The following is a 16044-nucleotide window of genomic DNA, read 5'->3' as shown; positions in this document are numbered from 1 at the left end:
ACATGTCCGGCTTTTTGGGCTCCAAATCCCCGTCCGGGGGAAAATCCCAAAAAGCCAGACATGTCCGGGAAAATCGGGACATGCGGGGCCGGCGGTCGGCGGTGCCGAGCCGGGGGCTCGGGGGACAGGCCGGCGGTCGGCGGTGCCGAGCCGGGGGCTCGGGGGACAGGCCGGCGGTGCGGGGACGGGACGGGCCGGGGGCTCGGGGGATGGGACGGCGGAGCGGGGCCGGGCCGGGCCGGGGGCTCGGGGGCCGGGCCGGCGGAGCAGGGCCGGGCCGGGGGCTCGGGGGACGGGGCCAGGGCCCCGTGGAGTGTCCTCCTTTTGGAGGCACAAAATATGGTAACCCCATAGCTGGGGGGTCTGAACATGGGTGCGCTATCCACTGGCTAAGGGTCCCGGAAGGAAATGGGACCAGAATCCCCTTGGGAATCCAGTCCAAAGCCCCAAGACACTTCACTTGGGAACGATTGAAACCCCACACATCCCAAAACTAGGAGTCCAGCCCCCAAACCATGAGACTGGCTTCCAATCAGGAGATTCTGAAAAATAACACACTGCGGGGTGGGGGTGGGGCTTTGCTTTCTGGGGTCCAAGCACGGAGGTTGCACTCGGACCACATTTTTCCACATCTCTCCACTCTGGAACCAGGCTCCTTTTTTCTATGAAGGCCGAGTTTTATTCTCCTGGTTCCAGGCGCGGGGACTTCGAGAAAAACGCCAACTATCATGAGACTTGAGATAAAATTGCAAGAGTTGGTGACGCCTTGAATTGACTAGAAGTTGCTTAGCTCTTGCCCCAGCCAGGACGGCGCATCGAAGCCCCGCGCCGTAATGTGGCCCCGCCTGCCCTAGCTCCACAGGTGTTTAGTGCAGGGCAGAGGCCGGTAGACGCTGTGCTGCCCTCAGGCGGTGTCTGCACTTGATTTTGCACCATTTCCAATTGGAGGCAGGCTGGCCCCAGACTTTCCAACCAGTGTCAGTGAACCCCGTGTGGCACCGGACAAGGTAAAATATCGGAGGCTGCCTCAGCAGAGCGGCGCCGGCGCCAGTGACGACGGGAGATTGGAGGGAAAAAGGCGAGTGCAGACAATGCCCCGAATGCACAGAGCAGCACTGGGATGTTTGGCCAGTCCCCGCAAAGGGAAACACCCCACTCGGAGCACACGCAGCACGCCTGCTGCAGAACCAGACTGCGCAGAGGGCCCCTGCGCCGAGCGCACTGGAGACTGGGTCACACCACGGGGGCGGGAGGAACGGGAGGAGCTTGCATCATCCCATTTTAAACGGTTACTACCGAGGTTCGATCCCAAGGACTATTCCTATCGTTCACCCTGTGAAACTGTCCCCACGGCAGGACTTGGCAGGGAGCAGGGGCTCACAATAGCAGGACATTCCAGAGCAGGCAGGAAGTGCTGCAATGAACGTAAACAGAACATGCTTAAGGAGAACACGGCTGCCTAGCAGGAGAGGCGTTGGGGCAGCTCTAGCCAGCCCTGGTTTGGTTCTCAGACGCTCTCTCACTCCCAGCTCTCAGCCCCTGGCAGGTGGCAACTCTCTAACAGTCAGGGGGTCCCTTGGATGGCTTCAGAAATCCACCCTCCTGGCCAGGGCATGAGCTTGCGGTGCCAGATCCTGCAGGGAGGGACTGGGTGAGTGTGTGCATCAGTGAGGTACTTGTTCGGAGACAGTGAACCCTTGTCCTTTGTCACCTGCCCCTAGCAGGGTCTGAGCCATCGGTGGCAGCTCTGGGGAGGGCAATTGGAGACTGCTATGCAGTGTGCACCTGCACTGAGCATGGTGCTTAATACGCCCCCCTCTGCACTAGCTTCCCACTGGGGCGGTCGACGTTTTTGGCAGCAAATCCCATTGCAACTGCAGCCTGAGAGACGCTGGTCGCTGGTGAATGACAAGAGCATTGTCAGAGGTGTGTTAACCGGACAAGACAGGGAAACGTGGCCCTGATTACAAGGAGGAGTTTGTTTAGAAGCACTCACAAGAGAATCCTTTATAGAACTAATCCACCCCAGCACACGGCAGCCACAGTCAGACTATTCGAAAGAGGGTAACGGGCTTTGGGGAGATGCTCCCCTAACACCCGCTCTCAATTTGGTCCATCAGAGGCAGGGGTCAGTGCAAGGAGGATGCATTTGCAGCATGGTGCAGTTGCAAACGACTGGAAATAAGCAGCATGTGCAATTGGAAGGAAGGAGTTTTCACACAAAAGTGGGGCCCTAGTCTGAGAACGACACCCAAGTCTGCCACATGCATGTGCAGGTGCCACACACACTTTGCTCAGTGACACAGACCTCCTGTCCTGTCCTGCCTGGGCTGTTGGGTGTGTAATGTCTGTGCCTCTCACAGCTCCTGCTCCCCTCAACCTCTGCACCCACCAAAAGAACCTCCAAGCTTCTCCTAGATTCTCTGTGATCTGGGCAGAGCAAGCCTGGTGCACGTTCCTCTTGCTCTGTAAGAACTCGACCTTCTGCCGTGTCATTGGCAGGTGATTTACCTGGGCTGAGCAATGCATTCTGTGGCCTCTCTGCATTGACCGTGACATCAGATGTGCAGAACTTCCAGCCTCGGCAAGGAAGATTGTGGCTTATGAGCAACATGGGCCCCGATTTGGCTGCTGACCTCGGTTAGCTGTCTCCCCCAGACATGCCATTTCCTCCAGCTGCTCCCTGGCACACAGCACCACGAGCTGTGCTGAGCCCTTTAACCTCAACACACCCAGCAGGTGCGGCTGGGTGCTCCTTAACCCCCTGTTCTGTAGCGTGGGGTTTGTACACCCCATCGCAGTCTGACACCACACAGCTCGCTCCTCTAACAGGCCTTATCCCGCATGAGAATGACCCTCCCAGCTCCCAAAACCTAACACTCCCTGCAACAACCTACACTGGCACCCTCTTCAACCCCCAAACCCTGACACTAACCCAGCCCCCATTCTACCCCCCAACCCTGACACCAAAACCCTTTCTACCCCCACACACCGACCGACCAAACCACAAACCCAAACAAACCCTGAAAATCCATGGTAAGAAAATACATTAATAACGGTGAACTAACGATATTTAATCTCGCCCTCCCCCAGCAGAGATTTCGCCCCAAAAAGGGAGAAGTGCCACAAACTCCATGAAGTTCACTAGGAACTTTGCTGTTGTTCTTGATTTGACATGGAAGCTGGCAGAATAAAGCCATGTGATAGACAGACCGACCAACCTGAAGACGAGCTCTGCATGGCTCAAAAGCTTCTCTCTCTCACCAATGGAAGTTGGTCCAATAAAAGCTATCACCTCACCCGCCTTCTTTCTCTAATATCCTGAGACCCAGACGGCTACAACAATACTGCATATGACAGACGGACAGATCAGACAAAGGCAGAACGAGCCAATGCCTGGAAGCTGGAGTCAGCCAAGTTGAAACGGGAAATAAGATGCAGTGGCTACCAGTGAGGGGAATTCCCAGAGTGCAAGGGATGTGGGGGCCCTGCTCTGACCAGTCCGAGCCATGAGCTTGGTGCAGGGATCTTGGGGTGAAGTTCTGTGCCGGCAGGTCAGCCTGGGTGATCAGACCGGTCCTTCCGGCCGAGAGCTCGCCGCATCTCCACGATCTGCCTGCGGAGGTCCTTCTGGGGGGGTGGGGGGGAGGCGGCACTAATTGCTATAAAGGGCAAAAGGATTTTTTCACCCTCTCAAGATCCCAGACTGGTTGAGAGGATTGGGGGGAAACCTCAAAGTTCAGCTGTGGGCAGAGAGGTGCTGGCTTTCCTGGGCCTCAAGCAGAGACTTAGGTACTGCTGGGCTGGGGTCACGGGATGGCAGGGCCTTGCCCAGGGGCACGTGGAGAATCGGTGGCAGCGTTTGTCTATTTGGGTTTCTGCATTGATCAAAGTGTAGCCCAGGGCTCCCACGCCCTGCCCCAACCCACCTGAGAGAAACCTCCTCGCCCCACGGTGTCCCGCCCCCCCACAGAAAGGAGCTGCCCATTGGCACTACAACGATGGGACCATTAGAAAGAGTCCCTCAATGCTCTGCAATGGCTGGCAGGCTGTTCAGCCAACGGCTGGGGGTGCTACACAGGCGGGGGCACGGTCACTGTGAATGGGGCACAGGGCAGGGGAGGAGAGACGAGCTTTACTCTGGTCTTAGTCTCCTGTTTTCCTGGCGTACTCAGGACCCCCCCCCCCCCCAGCCCTCCGCGACACGTGCTCCTCCTTGGAGCGCAGGCGACGGCCGCTTTGAGGGCGGGCGGCTCATCGCACGGCAGAGTTCTGCACGGCCTCACGTCAGGGGCCTAGCCTGGGGCCTCAGGCGTGGGAGCTGCTGGCTCTTCCTGGGGAGGGGGCGGGGGGGGGGGCGATGGGAAAGGCCAGGATTGCCAGATGACTCATGTTTCCAGCTCCCATTGTGTTCGATCCGGCCCACTGTTGCCATTAGATGATCTGCTGAATGTGGCTCTGTAGATCAGGGCTGGGACAGGAAGCCTCCCTGTCGCCTCTCCATCCTGGGGTTGCTGGGGAGCAGCGGAGGTGGGGGGGGGGGGGGGGGTAGGGAACCAGCAGCTGCAGGCAGGATTTTTATATCTGCTAAAGGCTGGGGGTGGGGGGAACCCCCCACCTGGAACTGTCACAGAACTGAAGCTGCAGGGGGACACCCCCCCCACCGGATACACAACTGAGGCTGTTGGGTGGAGCCCCCACCCAGCACAGAAGTGAGGCCACAGGGGGGTCACATCTGGCACAGAAGCCCCCCAGTCCACTGCCCCCCCCACACCCAGCACCCTGACCCACTCACCCCAAGCTCTGTTGCTCCCTCACCCAAATACGAGTAACCCTGTACTCAAATCCATACTGGGCCTCTCTCCGCTGCTCCCAGCCCTATTGTGTCCCTCCCCAGAGCCAGTCTGTGCTCCCTGCTCCTTAGCCAAGAAGGACCAGGGCTGAGCCCTGTTGGGCCTATGAGGGTGGTGGGTCAGGGCCTGAAAATCATGAGATTAGCTTACAAATCACAAGACTATGCATTCCGAACAACACTGGCTCTTGTCCTTTGCCTTCTGGGGCCTGCGCTGATGGGGGATGGGGCAGGTTCAGGACTGACATTCTTTGCAAAGGACACGGAGATTCTCATGCCATCCCCTGACTCCAGACACTGGCGCTTTGGGGAAACACCAGCTACGGCGGGACTCTCCATGCAATTGACAGTGCAGGCGACACTGCAATACAGTCTGCAGATGGGGGCACAGGGAGCTGGGGGGGCCTGGCCTGCAGGGGGCCTGGGCTACAGCAGCAGCTCGCTGGCAGACTGGAGCAGCATTCTGCCCAGGCTGCAGGGCACCCGCTCAGCGGGCTCCCAGCTAGGCCAGCTCATGGGCACATCTGGCTCGCCTGCCCGCTGTGCTGTAGAGGTGTGAAAGTGCCACACGTCCTGGGCAGGGCCACATGTGCTGCTGACTCCCTCCGGGAAAGGAGCTGGAGCAGAGCCCAGAGCCTGCAGCAGCAGGACGGGGTCAGGTCACTTCTCATGGTCAGCTAGAGGATGCGGGCAGATGGGCCAGCCCCACCCCACATGCCCTGAGCAGTTAGGGGGAGGGCACAGAGGGCAGATGGGCCTTGCCCAGAGCTTCCAGCCTGTCCCCCAGCTAGGGTTACCATATTTAACAAATAAAAAAAGAGGACCCTCCACGGGGCCCTGGCCCTGCCCCCGCCCATTTCCCCACCCCCAGCCCCATCCCAACCCCGCCCTAACCCCGCCCCCTCCTCCCTCCCACTTCCAGCCACGCGAAAAGGGCTGCCGGAGCGCTACCAGCTTCACGGTTTGCCGGGCAGCCCCCAGACCCTGCGCCCCGGCCGGCGCTTCCCCAGCGCAGCTGGAGCCCGGGAGGGGAAGCGCCCAGCCGGGGGCGCAGAGTCTGGAGGCTGCCTGGCAAACCGTGAAGCCGGTAGCGCTTGGACTTCGGGCAGCCCCTATGCCTCCGGACCCTGCGCCCCCGGCCGGGCACTTCCCCTCCCGGGCTCCGGTGGCACAGGGTCCAGAGGCACGGGGGCTGCCCAAAGCCCGTAGCACTCGGCTCTTAAACAGAGCCAAAGAGTCAGGGGAGGAGCAGAGCCGCCGCGGCAGGAGGCTCTGCTCCTCCCCGACTCTTCGGCTCTGTTTAAGAGCCGAGCTGCCCGAGCACTACCGGCTTCGGGCAGCCCCCATGCCTCCGGACCCTGCGCCGCCGGAGCCCAGGAGGGGAAGTGCCCGGCCGGCGGCTGGGGTCCGGAGGCAAGGGGGCTGCCTGAAGCCCATAGCGCTCGGGCAGCTCGGCTCTTAAACAGAGCCGAAGAGTCAGGGGAGGAGCAGAGCAGCCGCGGGAGGGGAAGTGCCCGGCCGGCATTTTCCCGGACATGTTCGGCTTTTTGGCAATTCCCCCCGGACGGGGGTTCGACTGCCGAAAAGCCGGACATGTCCGGGAAAAACCGGACGTATGGTAACCCTACCCCCAGCTAAGGAGGGGAATGCCACAGTGGAGCTCAGCCCTGCTTGCATGGGAACAGGGATGGACCTGGAAGAGGGCCTAGCCTGCTGTTGCAGGGAGCAAGCTCAAATGCAGCCTGGTCCTGGGGCTGGGGGGGGAATCAGCCCAAGGAGCATGACCCCAACCAGGCTGGGAGAGCAGCCCAGCCCTCAGGAGGGAGCTCTGACCAGCTTGGCCACGCAGGGACAGACCCCGGCATTGCAGCAGGGCCTCTGGACTCACACCGCACCCAAGCCCCAGTGACACTGCATGGGCCAGGAGGTGCCTCTGTGGGGACTAAGGGCCGAGGCTGGGCCGGGTGAGTGGAGACTGGGCTGGTGGTGGCTCTGTCAGGTGAGACACGGCTGCTCTGCACACTGACGGGTCGGGGACGCAGGACATTCTCCTACACAGCCTGCGGGGAGGCAGGACAACCAAGCAACAGGGCCTGGTGGGAGGCCAGTGGAGGCCAAGCTCCCCCACCCTCCAAGCGTAGAACCTCCCTGAGTCTGCACTGAAATACCCCAGCACCTGTCCCAGCCCCTCTAAGTCTGCCTCCTCCCCCTGCCCTTCAGGGAAAGAACCACAACTCAACTCACTAGGCTCCTGGGGGCACGGTCTGGGATGGGACCTGGCATGGGACTGCTCTGCCAAACTGGCACTGCTGGCAGGCATAGCAGTAAGGGCACTGGCTCCCCTCCCAGCTGAGAGCCACGCCCACACACATACACACACATGCACACGCACACGCCTCCCACCTCCCTCCGTGCTCCCCAGCCAGATCACACCTTGTTTGTCATGTCAACAGGGTCTGAATGAATGCTTCCCTGACAGCTAGCTGGGAGGGGAAGAGACTCTGGGTGTGTTTATGTCAATACATAACTGCTCCTGCTCTGATTATATATTCAACAGGTTCAACAGTGTCAACGTGATCAACTTTGGCGGGTGTTGGGTACATATCACCTTGGTACTGAATGCAGGGGTAGTGAAATATGGTTACCACTGTTGTAATTATTGTAGGAATACAGGAAAGCAGGACTGTGCTTAACCTGTCCCAAATGAGGGGGCCACCCTCAGTTGAGAACCCCGTTAAGCTAGGGGCTCGAATGTCAGAGCCCTGTGAAAGGAAAAAGGGTGGGGACAGATATCCCCCATCAGAAGGCTGTACAGCTTCAAGGGTCCTCCCCACTGTTCAAAGACTAAAACTAAATAGGCTTCATTCGGAGTCTCTTTATTATGTTAAACGCCCAAACACAGCTGAAATCAGTTGTGGTAGGACTGTGTTTGTACCCTGCCTAAGAACTCAGTGGTTTGAGCATTGGCTTGCTAAACCCAAGGTTGTGAGTTCAATCCTTGAAGGGGCCATTTGGGGATTTAGTTGGGGATTGGTCCTACTTTGAGCAGGGGGTTGGGATTAGATGACCTCCTGAGGTCCCTTCCAACCCTGATAGTCTATATGCTAACTAAAAATCACTGAGAGCTGAAATCACTTGAGATGGGGCAGTGTTTCTGCCCAGACTGCAAAGCTGAAAATTACTAGGAGACTAATGTACAGAGATCAAAGCAGAGGGACAGGTGACAGCAGAAGGCGGCTGCCAGTCAGCTGATGAATGAGTGGCTGGTGTGATGAGCGGGCAGCGGAGAAGCACGATGAGAGCGGTGAGCAGGCGGCTGGCAGAGAGGCGTGCCAAGCGAGTGCCCAAGCAGCGGAGCAAGTAAGGTACGTCTTTACCCCACCCAGAATCACAGTGCTCCAAAGTCAGGAACTGCCAGAAGGTCACCTGAGCAACCTGGCGCAGACCCTTGTGCTTATGCACCCAATCTTTAGTTACATCAGCACATGCCAGCTTTTCCAGAGGACCCCTCCTCATCAGTGCCCAGGCTGGGCAGCGCTCGCTGAACCAGGCGGCTAGTCCCCTTCCTTATTTACTGTTCAGACCCTGCTCTGAAGGCAGGGGAATCCTTTGCTCCTGGGCTTCACTATGGCACTCAGCACTGGAGCATCGGAGTACTTCCCAAACATTAATTTACTCCTCTTCCCAACTGTAAGGATAAGGCCTTCGTCTGCAGCCAGATTAAAAGAGCAGCCGAGCCGCAGCCATTCGCTGAGAAGCAGGAAGTCACATCCTCACATTCCATCAAAGGGTAGGTCTACACTTACCGCCGGACCCGGAGGTAAGCAATCGATCTTCTGGGATTGATTTATCGCATCTTGTCTAGACGCAATAAATCGATCCCGGAAGTGCTCGCCGTCGACGCCGGTACTCCAGCTCGGCGAGAGGAGTACGCGGCATCGATGGGGGAGCCTCCCTGCCGCGTCTGGACCCGCGGTAAGTTCGAACTAAGGTACTTCGAATTCAGCTACGTTATTCACGTTATTATTTGCGTACCTTAGTTCGAAGTGGGGGGTTAGTGTGGACCAGGCCTAAATTACATTAAAACAATGTCATATCGGGCTGTTGAGAAGGAGACCCCGTCCTAATGGCCCCCACTATCACCAGATAAAGAAACAGATCTTAAGATGGTTAAAGAAAACTTAGTTTGATAGCATCGCCCCTGTCTGTCAAGAAATCACTTATCAATAGTTGTGGTTGTGAAATCCTCATTTCTTTATTGTTTTGTCATTATGGTCCCCACTTTCCTATTGTTTATCTGTATGGTCTTGGTCTGGTTCTTTGATTGTTTCTGTCTGTTATATAATTCATTTTGCTAGGGGTAAATTAATTAAGATGGTGGGGTAGGATTGGTTGGAGAATTTTATTACACTATGTTAGGATTGGTTAGTAAAAATTTAGTATAATGATTGGTTAAGGTATAACTAAACAGGACTCAAATTTCACTATATAAAGTGGGGTCCAAAAGGAAGTTCTTTGGGAACCAACTCCAGGTCACCCCCCTAAAGATCAGAGCTGCCAGATCTCAACACTCTGCCAATGACACCGTGCAGAGACTGGAGTCCCCCGGACGGACCTGATCCTGACTGGCCATCAAGAAAAGTTCAGCTGTCTTATTGGGAGTTTTAATCAGTTTGCCCGGTACTGAAGTCAGGCTTACCAGCCTGTAATTGCCGAGATCACCTCTGGAGCCCTCTTTAAAAATTGGCGTCACATTAGCTATCCTTCGGTCATTTGGTACGGAAGCTGATGTAAATGATAGGTTACAGATGACAGTTAGTAGTTCTGCAATGTCAGATTTGAGTTCCTTCAGAACTCTTGGGTGAATACCATCTGGTCCTGGTCAGGGCCGGCTCTAGGATTTTTGCCGCCCCAAGCGAAAACAATTTTGGCCGCCCTCCCCCTCGAGCGGCCGCGGCGTGCGAATCAGCTGTTTCACGCGCCGCGGCAGCTGGGGCTCTCCCCCTCCCTCCCGGGTTTGAGAGCCTGGGAGGGAGGGCGAGCAGCGGCGCGGGAGCGGCAGCAGCAGAGGTGAGTTAGGGTGGCCGGGGCACATTTTTAGGGGCGGCACGGCCCGCGCCAGAATGCCGCCCCTAAAAATGTGCCGCCCCAAGCACCAGCTTGTTTTGCCTAGAGCCGGCCCTGGTCCTGGTGACTTATTACTGTTTGGTTTATCAATTTGTTCCAAAACCTCCTCTAATGACACCTTAATCTGGGACCATTTCTCAGATTTGTCACCTAAAAAGAATGTGCACAATAGTTTCTGTTTGAATGTGTCAAACTTCAGCTGCCAGCCACTGGATCTTTTCTGCCTTGATCTGCCAGAGGGAAGAGGTCTTTCCCAGCAGAACTATCCCTCCTGCATAGGGGATTGTGATTGTGATCAAGTCACCTCTTCCCCTTTACTTTGATAAGCTAGAGACACTGAACTTCATAAGCCTCTTGGATTGTGAGCTGTCTGGGACAGGGACATGATTTCGTCATGTGCGTGTGCAGCTCTATGAATAACAACGATCCTACCAGAGCTGGAGCCTGGAGCTTTCCTGCAGGGCCTCTCTCGTAAGCCTTTCCTCTAATTCAGGAAGATTATAGCATTAAATAAGCAATGCCCTGTCCCACTGCCATCCATCAGAGTATGCAAACATGATCATTGTGAGATGTGAGCTCCTTAGGGAGGGACTGGCTTCATTCGTGTCTTCTCCAGGGCTGAGCACGTGGTCAAAGGTAAGAACTCACACCTGACCAGTAGTCAGAGGAATAAATAGTAAAGAAACTAGTTCCCAAGTGTGGGTGCCAGATGGCGTCCGGAGCCCAAGTCCCATTGAGAGTCATGGGGACCTGTGCTCCTAAGTCCCGCAGCCCCTTTTGAGAATCCTGCTGTGAAGGACTCTGTCCTCTTGCATAGACCATGAGTCAGTAAATTCTCCCCTCTGAAACTCCACTCTGTGTCGAGCATCACTCCGAGATGCCCCAGAGGCCCAGTCGCTAAAGTCTCTCTAATGCACGCACAGTCAGAAATCCTGCTGGAGGAATATCCCACAAGGACGTGTTCTCAGCACACCCAGCCCCAAACAACCACCAAGTACCACTACAGCTGCAAGCCAACAAGTTACAAAAGAAAAGCTGACAGCACTTTACAAAAGAAAAGCTGACAGCGCTTCACACACACAGCAGAGTCTTTCCTTTTGTCTTCAGCCAGCCAGGCTCCCCATACCTTTACATACAGACAGAGAGAATTATTCCAATGGCAGGCGCTCACTGCATGAACAGACCCGACTCTGTGCAGCCCTCCTGAGTTACAAAAATTAGCCACGAGTATAAAGCACACGTCTCCCAGCTACCGGTGATGATAATAAAGATGCTATTTAATCTCAGCCAGTTACAATGATGCATAATATAGAAAATAAGGCAGATGACTCTTAAATTCTTAGAGAGGGATTTCTTATCTAGGAAATATGGGGCTGGGGAGAAGAAGTCGGTGTGATGGGTTCTTCCTGGGGTGCCACCTGGGACCGGGGTACCACTGAGCCCACTGACCCTCCAGCCTGGGCTCCCTCTCAGCACTGTACTGCTGTGACAATCTGCAGACCACTCCGGGTCCTACACTTCCACCAGCATTCACAAAGGCAGGGACACACCCAGCTGCAGTTACATGCAGATTCTGACCAGCCACTGCATGAACCAACAATAGAGAGGCTACAGCCAAGATACCCCCAGCTTCCCAGCCTTGTACCCCAGAGCTCTACCATCCTGCCTTGGTCAAAAACCTGACCAGTATGAATTTATTACTCAGTTTGCCCCTCCCTCAATGTGGAGAGGAATATGCACACTTGTGTTAACCAAGCTGAGATTTTTTTCCCCAGACACTTCACTCAAAGGCACACTGGTTTAGATAAAGCTAAAAATCCCCAAGTTTATTAACGACAAAAAGATAGATTTTAAGTGATTATAAGGGATAGCAAACAGATCAAAGCAGATTACCTAGCAAATAAACAAAACTACAAACTAAGCCTAAAATACTAGAAAGATTGGATATGAATTAGCAAATTCTCACCCTGGCTGATGATACGAGCAATCCACCAGGTTTCCATACACAGGCTAGACATCCTTTTAGCCCGAGACCAGCACTTCCCCCAGTTCAGACTTTGTTTCTCAGATGTTTCCAGGTGTCCTTGTGTGGGGAGTGAGGCCCCCAGATGATGTCATACCCCACCTAATATAGCTTTACTATATGGCGGGAACCCTTTTGTTCCAAACTCAGTTCACAGCCCAGTTTGTGGTAAAATACAGGTACCCAAAATGGAGTTCAGTATCATGTGGTCTGGTCACATGCCCTTGCTGAGTCATAGCAGGCATTACTTACAGGCCGGATGAAACATTTACAGGAAGGCTAAGTCCTTTCATGGTCCATTGTCTTTGCTGATGGGCCACCAGCCCTGTCTAGCTTCTTCATTGTTTACCTGAGAGGCTAGCTGTGGGTGTTACTCAGAGTAAGCATATTTGGAACACGGACACATAGTAAATATTTATAACTTCAGATACAAAAAGGATACATGCATACAAATAGGATAATCATAATCATAACTTTTCCAATGACACCTCACATGATCCATCTGGTACAAAATGCATCATAATTATGTCATAACTACATCATAATCATACAACTAAGAAGACTATGGGCTGCAGGGTCACAGTCAGTATCTATAAACACAGTACGTTCATTAACTTTCTTACACAACCAGAATGATGTAGGGATCCTATGATCCTGGACTCACATGAGTCGTCCTTCCTCCCATGAGTAGGGCTTGGAAAGGGTTTCATTTCAGGATTCATCCACAATCGGTTGCAAAGTGTTACAAGAGCTCTAAGCTTTAAGCCACCCTCTGTGACCACATTCCCACTGAAAGGGACTGTGTCTCCGCATGCAGGACATGACAAACACCCACTGCCTTTGGTCTACCCGGATCCTGCAGGGCGGGGCAGCAGGCTCCAGGAATGGGGAGCAGGAGAATGGCTGGCTGTGATCCAGCTGCAGACTAATGTGACAGAGCTGCTGGAGTCAGGGCAGCCCATGCTGCATTTAAGACTCTTGATTTTCATGCACAATGGACCAAAGTTATTCTGGAGGAGGCAGCTGCCATTACTAGCAGAATGCTAGACGGTATTATGCTGTTCAGCCACTAGGTGGTGCAGTGTGTAAAATACTTATTAAATGACTCTCCAGTCAGCACCTCTGGTGCGCATCTCTCTGGGAAGGGAGCGCTGTAGTCAGTCTGTATCTGCTACTCGTGCAGTACTGTATCTGCTCTGCAACCTACCGAGTACATGACAGGTCCCAGATCTCAAACCAAACATGCACAGTTTCTGGGTTTAAACCTGGTGCTAGGAATGTCCAAAGCACCAGCGTGGGTATCCAGGTCACCTCCTGGGGCGGGACGGGTTCCTTTCCTTTGCCAAACCCTATCCCTAAAGGAAGGAAGCCCACTACCACAATGGACAAGAACTGGTGTCCCCTGCTCTCCTGTCTGCATAGTGCAGGCATCTGTGATCGGCCCCTGATGTCACATACCAGGCAATGCAGGGCAAGGAGGGCCAGGCAGCCACAGCCTGGAGTGTTGATATTTAGAGGCCACAGAAATAGATATCTAGAAATGGTCTAAGGAGTACCTGCAGCACGGCAAACAGTGCTGTGCTGTTGTATTACACCTGCAGTGTGACTCAGACACAGGCTTTGGGTTGGCAGAAGTCAGCTTTTCCAGTCTGCAGAAAAAAGATATTACGCCAGGGTGCTCGAGTGGCCGGCTGATTCACCCTGCTGGGTGCACACCGTGTGCGCACGGTGCACAAAATCTGTGTGAAAGCCACGTTGGGTGGCAGCATTTGTGCACATGGCCCAAAGGAAAATGTTCCCGCGTTCTGGCCAACACCAGTGTTTTCTCCTGCTGTTAGTTTCTGAGGGCATAAAGCAGTGGTCTCAAATGTTTGTACTGGTGACCCCTTTTGCACAGCAAGTCTCTGAGCACGATCACCCCTAATACATTAAAAACACAGTTTTTTATATTTAGCACTATTATAAATGCTGGAGGTGAAGCGGGGATTGGGATGGAGGCTGACAGCTCACGTCCCCCATGTAATAACCTCGCGACCCCTTGAGGGGTCATGACCCCCGGCTTGAGACCCCCTCGTGTCAAGGATCAGTGTGAGCCCCCTGGAAGTTCTTGGGGCTTGGGTCACAAGTACAGCTCTGAAATCAGGTGATCTGAGCTTTGGGGATCAGTTTGGAAAGCCATGAAGAATAAAGAGAGGCCCTGGCTGGTCACTGACTTTCAGGACAGAGATTGACCTAGGCAATGGGTTAGTGACTGGTCAGTACAAACGGAGAGCACTTCCTCCTCTCCGACCACCTCGTTCTCTTCTAACATGGCCTGGTAATTACACCTCTCTTCTCCAGTTGTCCCCCAGACCGCGCTCATTAGTTTGATCACCATTTTACTGGGAAGTGTCAGGCTCTTGAAACTTTGGTGAGAAAGTGCATTGATTCACCTGCCTGGCTTCTATCTGAAGTGCTACTTGGAAACAACGGAAAGAGACACAGTATCTCTGAGGATTGGAGGTGGCGGCAGTGGGAACACCGACGGGGTCAGCATAGACTCAAGGACAAATATGATCAAATCCCCCTAAAAACACCTCTGTGGTGCCCACCTGTTTTGAGTTCCTCCCCCTGGATTTCCCAGTACGCCCTGTCTCCTAGCTTGTAAGGTCTTTGGGGCAGGGACTGTCTGTTTGCCATGAATGGCTCTGAGCACTGGTATCTAACAAAGAATAAATATTAATAAACAAGCAGTTTCCTCCCCATGCTCGGAGAATCCAGCGCCGCCACACCAGTTCTCCCAGTGCAGTCACTACTCCTACCCTCGTCACCAGTTCTCACCCCCGTCACTATATCAACCCCCAATCATTGCTCTGACCCATCCCGATCACCCAGACCTCCTTTTCCGTCCCTTCAGCCATTGCTTGTGCATATAGGCTGAGGCAAGCTTTTACAAGGAGGTAAATATTTGGAGTGTCTATCACCAGCCTCTAAATCCCTGGGGTGCAGCATCCTCTCAGCCGAACAATTCCCCAGAGGTGAGAGGAAGTAAAAGAACCATCCCACAGCCTGGCTGCTCTTCCCACATGCGCTGCAGTGACAACCACCACTTGGGGCAGCCAGGTGTTTGTGGGTCGTGCTGCTCCCCGGGCTGCTTGCCTCTAGCCAAGCCGGCTGTGGGACTCAGGAGTCTGGTGAAAGGTGCTTACCTCGCAGCCGGTGCCGCTGCCTGCGCGGGTGGTGCTGAAGCTGCCTCGTCTGCCTGTTGGGCCCCTGCAGGCCCCTCCTCCCCTGTCCCTCTGGCCAGGTGCAGCGACACTGGCACACCTGGGAGCCCCAGCTCCAGGGGAGGGAAGCCAAGCCCAGCAGGAGGAGTGCCGAGAGCATCTCGAGGAGAAACGCTCCCAGCCAGATCCTGGCTCGGAGAAGCAACTTCCCACAAGAAGTTCTTTCCAGTCAAAGGATCCAAAGGCGAGGCTCCTGCCCCCGCCCTGCCTGCACGGCTCTGCCTGGCTCCAGCCTCTCCGCTGGGGAAGGTATTGGGAATTTGTTATGAAGCATGTTTTTCAGCTGCTTTTGTACTTTTTTTCCTCCTTTTTTTCCCCCCTTCTTCTTTTTGAAGTTGTGGACAATGGGGGAGGAAGGCATGTAGGCCCCATGCTGTGAGGGGGCTGCGTGGCGCCACAGGGGCTGCTTTCTCTGCACCATCTGTGACATCAGAACAGCGAGGGGGGGGCAGCACCACCAGGAGTTGGGCGCAATATTGTGAAGAACTAAATTAACTGATCAGTGGAGAAAAGGCAAACGACGTCTCTGTGGTTCCTTCTCAGCACCAGCCATCTCTGCCTTTAACCCCTTTCTCTGCCGTGCCTGCGCCCTCAGCCGGCCCAGCGAGACTGGCTCCATAAAGGAATGCCCCCCGCTTTAGAAAAGGCTGTTTTCAAACAAAATTGACCGTCCCCTGATAGATTTAACCGCTTGTCGGCTGCTCCTTTGTCAAACTGGAGTGAGATGGTGCAGCTCGGAGGGGGCCTAAGACATGTTCATTTGTCAAAAGGAGACA

General features: G+C 54.7%; 1 protein-coding gene across 1 annotated transcript in view; it reads right to left on the bottom strand.

Annotated features, from left to right (window-relative positions):
* Positions 1-15491, bottom strand: part of ROBO4 (roundabout guidance receptor 4) — a 97065-nt gene extending 81574 nt beyond the window's left edge. The window contains exon 1 of the mRNA XM_065570598.1: positions 15191-15491. Coding sequence (XP_065426670.1) covers positions 15191-15368 — 178 coding nt within the window. The 5' untranslated portion in view covers positions 15369-15491. The remainder of the gene's footprint in view (positions 1-15190) is intronic.
* Between the last annotated feature and the right edge of the window lie 553 nt (positions 15492-16044).

The sequence above is a fragment of the Chrysemys picta genome, chromosome 16 (assembly GCF_011386835.1).
Source record: "Chrysemys picta bellii isolate R12L10 chromosome 16, ASM1138683v2, whole genome shotgun sequence".
NCBI lineage: Eukaryota > Metazoa > Chordata > Testudines > Emydidae > Chrysemys > Chrysemys picta.
This window is presented reverse-complemented; position numbering and strand designations above follow the sequence as displayed.